This window comes from Arvicola amphibius, chromosome 3, assembly GCF_903992535.2.
Source record: "Arvicola amphibius chromosome 3, mArvAmp1.2, whole genome shotgun sequence".
NCBI lineage: Eukaryota > Metazoa > Chordata > Mammalia > Rodentia > Cricetidae > Arvicola > Arvicola amphibius.
Window position 1 is genome coordinate 20585346 of NC_052049.1, and position 7149 is coordinate 20592494.

Consider the following 7149-nt stretch of genomic DNA (forward strand, 5'->3'; position numbering starts at 1 on the left):
AAGTCACAAAGTCAACGCCACGAAATTCAAGTTTCTCTTAAACATATTTTAATCACTGTCATCTGTCAAGGACATGTTTTTGTCTCAGGGATCTGCTGTCACCTCAGACTCCGTGCCTTAGCATGATGAAAGTTTGTGATTGTTCACAACACATTGGAGAGGTTGGATGGTTCCACTTGTCTAGACTGTGCTCACTGTCAAGCTGGGGTGTGATGTGGGTCAGGCATTTAGTTGTATGACACTGAAAACTCTCTCTTGTCTGTGAAATTGGTTAATGATTAGCTCCCATTCCCCATGAGACTAACCAAGTATCAACTCAGGTGTGTTCTATGACAAATGAGAGTCTTGGAGACAGAGGAGCAGAAACATTTCGGGACACCGGGCGGGCGGCTGGCACCATGAAGATCTGGACTTCCGAGCACGTCTTTGACCACCCATGGGAAATGGTTACCACGGCTGCGATGCAGAAATACCCAAACCCCATGAATCCAAGCGTGGTTGGCGTTGACCTGTTGGACAGACATGTCGATCCCTCTGGAAAGTTGCACAGCCACAGGCTCCTCAGCACAGAGTGGGGCCTGCCTTCCATTGTGAAGTCTCTCATTGGTGCAGCAAGAACGAAAACCTACGTCCAGGAGCATTCTGTAGTTGACCCGGTAAAGAAGACCATGGAACTCAGGTCCACCAACATCTCATTTACAAATATGGTCTCAGTCGATGAGAGGCTCACATACAAGCCGCACCCCCAGCACCCAGAGAAAACTGTCCTGACCCAGGAAGCCATCATCACCGTAAAAGGGGTCAGCCTCAGCAGCTACCTTGAAGGACTCGTGGCAAGCACCATATCCTCCAACGCTAACAAAGGCCGAGAAGCAATGGAATGGGTGATCCATAAACTGAACGCCGAGATTGAAGAATTGACAGCATCAGCCAGAGGAAGCATAAGGACCCCAATGGCGGCCGCAGCAGCGTTGGTGGAAAAATGACAATGGAAATTGGTGTGCAGCTGCAGGGCCCCAGGACTCTTCAAGCTGACATCATATTTATTTGTTATTTAAAAAAATATAGCTACTTTAGGTAGGTTTTATTTTTTTTTAATGAGCTGGGGAAAAGCTGTGACTTGATCAAAACAAAAGATGGAGCGGGTCTGAGTCAAAGTGATCGTCTGAGGTGGAAGGGCTTGAGGGGCTGGCTGGAGTCTTGTGTGCATCTGGACAGTTACAGGCTTGTTTGTTGTTGTTTAAGTGCTTAGAAGAAATCGATGTTGTCTCGAGTCTCCTTAGGTATAGAATCTTAGCCTTTCAGGTACTGAAGCCCTGCGTGGCTGTGGACCAACCAGAACAAAGGCCGGCTGCCCTCGAGTGCACACAGTTGCCCGACGCGGTGAACTAGAACCTCCTGCGTGAGGAACTCACTTTAAAAAGAGACATTGATAATTTCAAATGATAGTAATTTGTATAAAATAACTTGCCCTGCTGGAAACCAGTGTTTGGATTTGGTATTTAAATAATATTTTTGGAGTGAAAATTAACACTAAGGTAATATGACTCCAGCAAAAATCGTATTTTATTGTATTAATGGGTACTGTATTGATTTGCCAAAGTTTTGTGACTTAGTAAAGGCATTCCCTTCAAAAAAAAAAAAAAAAAGACTTCTTTAACCATATGTTTGGGAATAATATTCCATCCTTCCTGTTTGCCAAAACCTACATTTAAAATGATGACACAAAACCTCTTAGTGGAAAGACCTTTAAGAAGATCATGGAGAATTTTCATAGAAATACAGAAAATTTGATTCATTTTTCAATCAATGTGTAACACAGGAAAAAATGAAGTCACATATCTCCTCATTAATGTCTATGTTCACCAAAATAGCAAACTGTGTGATCCTTTACATTTAAAAGTAAAATGATAATCCAATGTTTATGGTATCATATATTACATAACAATAAATAGAAAAACAGAGAAGAAATTTTAAAACATCTCACTCAATCTCCAACCAAATCATCAAAGTAATTTCATATTTTCTACAAATTATTTAATATTTACTTGAGAAATACTCATGTGTAGTTAATGTATATAATTTTTACATTGCTTTTATTAATATCTTAAACATGAACTATCATTAAAACTTATTAGTACATCTAGTATCTTAATAATTGATAACTGTTTCAGGTTTTGTCACCTGTTGTTTGAAGTTTCTGTCCTACCTGGTTTCTACAGTCATTAAGTCCAAAAGAAATCACACAGTGGTCTACATTAGTTATAAACTGATTGGCCTAGTAGCTCAGACTTCTTGTTAACTCTTATAATACATATTAGCCCATTATTCTTGTCTATGTTAGCCACATGGCTCGATACCTTATTTGGCAAGGCAGTCACATCTTGCTTCTTCCGTGGCTGGGTCAGGACTGCAGAATAAGCTTTCCTCTTCCCAGAACTCTCCTGGTCTCATTGTCTAGCCTCTACTTCCTGCCTGGTTACTAGCCAATTAGCGTTTATTTAAAATATAATTGATAGGAAACAGACCATTTTCCTACAGCAGTCACCCTTCTCATGTTATTGTGTATCTAAGACATTAGTTAATAGTCTCTTTTTTTAAAAAAGCTCTATTTTTATTTTGTGCATGTTTGTATCTCTGTGTGGTTGTAGTTGTGTACACATGCTAGCATGTTTGTGTCTGTGTGTATGTGTCTGTGTGTAGGTCAGAGCACTATTTTTGAGATTAAGTTATCTCTTTCCACCCAATTAGAGCAGAATCTCCCATATATTTTCTGTGGCTGCACTATATACTCAAAGCCAGGTGGTCTGCAACCTTCCAGGCAAGTCTCCTGTCTCTACCTTCTATCTTACTATAGAAATTCTTGAATTACAAATGCCTACTATATCAAACTGAAGTGGTCAGGTTTTCATGACAAAGGCTATTACAAGCTGAGACATCTCCTAAACCCACTTTAAGCTGGGTTTTAAAGCTTGAGAAGCAACTTTCATTTTTCTCAGAATTTCAGACTATTTTTTATTACTTTTACAATCTTTAAAATTTATTTTGAAGTTGTTCTCTGTAATATATGGAGATGCATGGCAGATCCTCAATGTGCAATGTAACATTCTGAATAAAATAATACCTTTCTATAATTCTTAGTGTTTTATTTCAAGACTACTTTTTTCCATTTGAGAAAATAGCTTACATTTTTTTGAGGAACATTTCATCATGATACTCTGTAATCTTCATTCTAAATCATGTGTCTGGTTATTTTTCCCAATGCTCTGTTCTTTATCCTTATAAACCCATCACTTTTAATGACATATTGTTTTGGTAAGTTGTCTCATGCTAATATGTTATTAATCTGAAGAAAGATAGTAAGATACCAGTTGCTTTTGCTTGCTCCTTTCCAGGCATAAAATAATAAATAATTAAAAACTAAATAAATTAAAAACCAACATTGTAACTACATTGATAAAATGGAGTAAGTTAGGACCTGAACACAGAGAGGCTACAAACACCTTCTAGTGTCAGGTGCTCATGGCAAAGTGATGGCCTGCAGAGTGCTCAACACTGTCCGAGCCACAGCTGGTCACGGAGAGACAGGTAATTTAGTCCCCAGTAGTACACGAAGTATACACAGTCAATCAAGTACAAATAGGACCTTTGTACATATCGTGTAGAAAATGTTGATCCCTACTGTTACAATTTCCTATTCATTTATTAGCTGGCATAAATCTTTGTTACTTTTTGAGCTTTCATTTTCATGTTGGAATAGAATGTAATGAGTTTTTTTTCCAGTTTATTTATTTTTTATTAAAAATTGCCATCTCCTCCCCTCCTCCTCCCCCTTCCCTCCCCTCCCCTCCACCCACACCCCCACTCCCTCCCTCTTGAGGCCAAACAGCCATCAGGGTTCTCTACACTATGTTGAGTAATGAGTTTTAATGAGTTCTGGCAGCAACAAAAATCTAAAAAATGAGAGTACAAGCTCAAAACTTAAGAGCAAAATTCCCAATTCTCATGAAATATCATTATGAACATGAACTATTGACAAAATATTTACTGATATGCACTCTCTTGTCTTCAGCCCAAAGTGATATAAGGATACAAAGCCTAGAGTGCAAAACTGTACTAAATAACAGAGTTCAAAACACAGTAACTATTTTTAACAAGTCTAGATTGAAACTTCACAATTTAATAGGCAAGAGTTTTAATCTTTCTGCTTATCATTGTATACTTTACATAGTAGGTTTTTATTCAGATGGAACAATTCTTCTAAATGAAAACCTAATTTTCCACACAAAATTGTCTTATACTAAAAACAAAATTGTAACTATAATTGATTTGTTCCTCTATTATAGGAATTTCTTCAAGGGTTAAAAGATTGTGAATTGTTATAAATAGCACAGATATTTAAGTAGAAGACCACTCAATTCATGGCAATATCATTAATGCTATTGCAAATTTGGTTTAAAAATGGTGATTATTCTTGAAATTCTATACTTTACTAACATAATAACCAAACTTTATGGGATGTACAAACTCTTACTTACTGTCTCTCCTTCTCTCCCTCACCGTATCCTCCCATCTTTCTCTGTCTCCTCATAAAATTTCTTGTGTTCTCTCTTTCTTTAAGTACAACTTTAATTAGATAATGTGATTGTGTTTATAAAGTAACACAGAAAAGCAATATACCATGAACTTTAAAGTGCCTTATTAAATTAAACAGTGAAAATCATGAAAGTAAGAACTTATTTGAAATAAGGTTTTGATTTCAAAGACAGTTCTTTGATTTCAAAAACAGGAAGAAAATAATACAGGTGAAATTGCTACAAATAAGATATTTTCAAATTTTTCAGCAATAACATTCATTGGACAAGACAATTCATAAGCATAACAAAAATGTAAACTACTATAGCAAAAATTTTACTCAAAATATGTGTGTTTGAAAAGTATTTATCTCCAAATTCAACATACTAAAAAAGTGGCTTTTTAATTAATACACATATAATTAAAAGAAGAAAAAATAAAATTGATACAACCCACATAAAATTGTTTTTCTGTATTAATCACCAATGTTTAGATAATCTCACGTCATGATTTAAGGGTTTTGTTTTAAAGTTCAGACTTATAGGTTATTTCTGACTTTTCGAAAAAAAAAAGTTAGTCATAGTTGAATATGTTTTTACCTTCACCAAGTAAATAAAACTCATTGGTCCAATGGATGTTTTCTGAATCATTTAATTTTGCTTAATATTGTTGCTATTTTGCTACCAATGGTGTCCTTATTGCCCCCTCCTACTCCTCCCAGTCCCTCCCCACCACTTGTCCCATCCAGAACCACTCCCCTCATGTTTCTCATTAGAAAAGAACAGTTTTGTAAGAGATAGCAACCAACTATGACAAAATAAAATATAGTAAGATGAAGTAAAAGCTATCAAATTGAAGTTGGATATGGCACTCTAACATAAGAAAAAGAGTCCTAAGAGCAGGCTTAGGAGTCAAAGATCCACTTGTTCTCACAGTCAGGAGTACAATAAAAATACTAAGCTAATAACTATAATATATACATAAAGGACCTCTTGCAGACCCCTGCAGGCTCTGAGTTTATTGCTTCTTCTCTTGTGAGCTAATATGCAACTTGCTTGGCTGATTCAGAGGGCCACTATGATGTTAGTGTCCCCCATGTCCCCTGACTCTGACAATCTTTCTGCTTCCTCTTCCATGGAATTCCCTGAACTTTGGGAGATGGGATTTTGAAGGAGACCTTTCTTTTAAGTCTGGCTGTAGGTTTCTACATTTGTTCCTATCTGCTGCCAGAGGAAGTCTCTCTAACAAAACTAGATAAACCACTGATCTATGAGTATAGCAGAATATCATCATTAGTCATTTTATTGATGGATACTATTCTTTAGATCAGTCTAGTTTGATTTTATCCTAGGTGTCTGGGTAATCTAGTCTCTGATTTTTAGTTGCCAAGCACTTTCAAGTATGGTTGCTTCTCATGGAGTGTCAAACCCGACATTGATTGGCTGTTTCCACAAACCCAGTGCCACCATTACACTAGCATTCTTTGCAGGCAGGACAGCTTTACATCAAAGGCTTACTGACTGGGTTGGTGTTCACATTTCTTTTTAGTAGCCTGCAGTGTACCTTCCCACATCAAAGAGACTAGAATGTAGGATTAAAGGCTCCATGTAGGAAAAATTCAACCTCTCCATGTTCAATGAGTTGTGTGTATGTTGTACTCGGCAGTGGGTCTCCACTGCCAGTCTGTAGAGAGCAATATTTTGTGTGGGTTTTGGGATTTTCCTTGGCCAAAAACTCAATTGTATTCAACTCAGATCTTCCATTGCAAGCCACACGTGGTGACTAGAGATGGCCAGATGAGACTCCATATCATTACGGAGCGTCCTGATTAGGATCACAATCATAGATTCAAGAAAGTTTCCATTGCACTAGCTTTCAAAATCACCAACAAAAGCCCCAAAATTTCAGATGTCACTGCTGGAACTCTGTACCTTCACACACGCCCCACCTGACCACAGTCTGACTGCAAAGTCTATTCTATTTCCCGCTCCCAGGGAGATCCATGCATCCCCCTTAATCACTCTGCTTTACCTAACCTCGTTGTGTCTGTAGACTGTACCTTAGTTATCATTTACTTAACAGCTAATATCCAGTAATAAGTAAATACATACCATAGTTATCTTTTTGTGTCTGTGTTCCTTCATTCCATTCATTTGTCTGAAATTTCATGGTGATAGTGTTTTTCTTTTCGGGGGGTGGGGGGTGGAGACAGTTTTTCTTCATACAGCCTTTGTTGTCCTGGAACTGGCTCTTGTAGACCAGGCTGTCCTTGATCTCACAGAGATCTGCTTGCCTCTGCCTCCCAAGTGCTTGAATTAAAGGCAAAGCACCACCACTTCCTGGCTTGTGATGTTAGTTTTTTTTTTTTTTTTTTTTTTTTTTTTTTTTTTTTTTTTTTTTTTTCAGAACAAAATAGGAGGAATAGTTTATTCTGTACACTGCAGGGGAAGCAATCAGCTACTAGATTCACCATTACAGAAACAGACATGATTGTGGTAGAAGGTATTGCCCAGCATATTTAACAGCTGAGTAATACTCCATTGTATAAACCTACCACATTTTCTTAATCCATTC

The 7149-nt window shown here is 37.3% G+C and overlaps 1 protein-coding gene across 1 annotated transcript; it reads left to right on the plus strand.

Annotated features, from left to right (window-relative positions):
- The first annotated feature begins 378 nt into the window (after positions 1-378).
- Positions 379-1482, plus strand: LOC119810241 (PRELI domain containing protein 3B-like). Its single transcript, XM_038323626.1, has one exon. It carries the CDS (start codon positions 399-401, stop codon positions 984-986), a length of 588 nt encoding a protein of 195 aa, XP_038179554.1. The 5' UTR covers positions 379-398; the 3' UTR covers positions 987-1482.
- The last annotated feature ends 5667 nt before the right edge of the window (positions 1483-7149 follow it).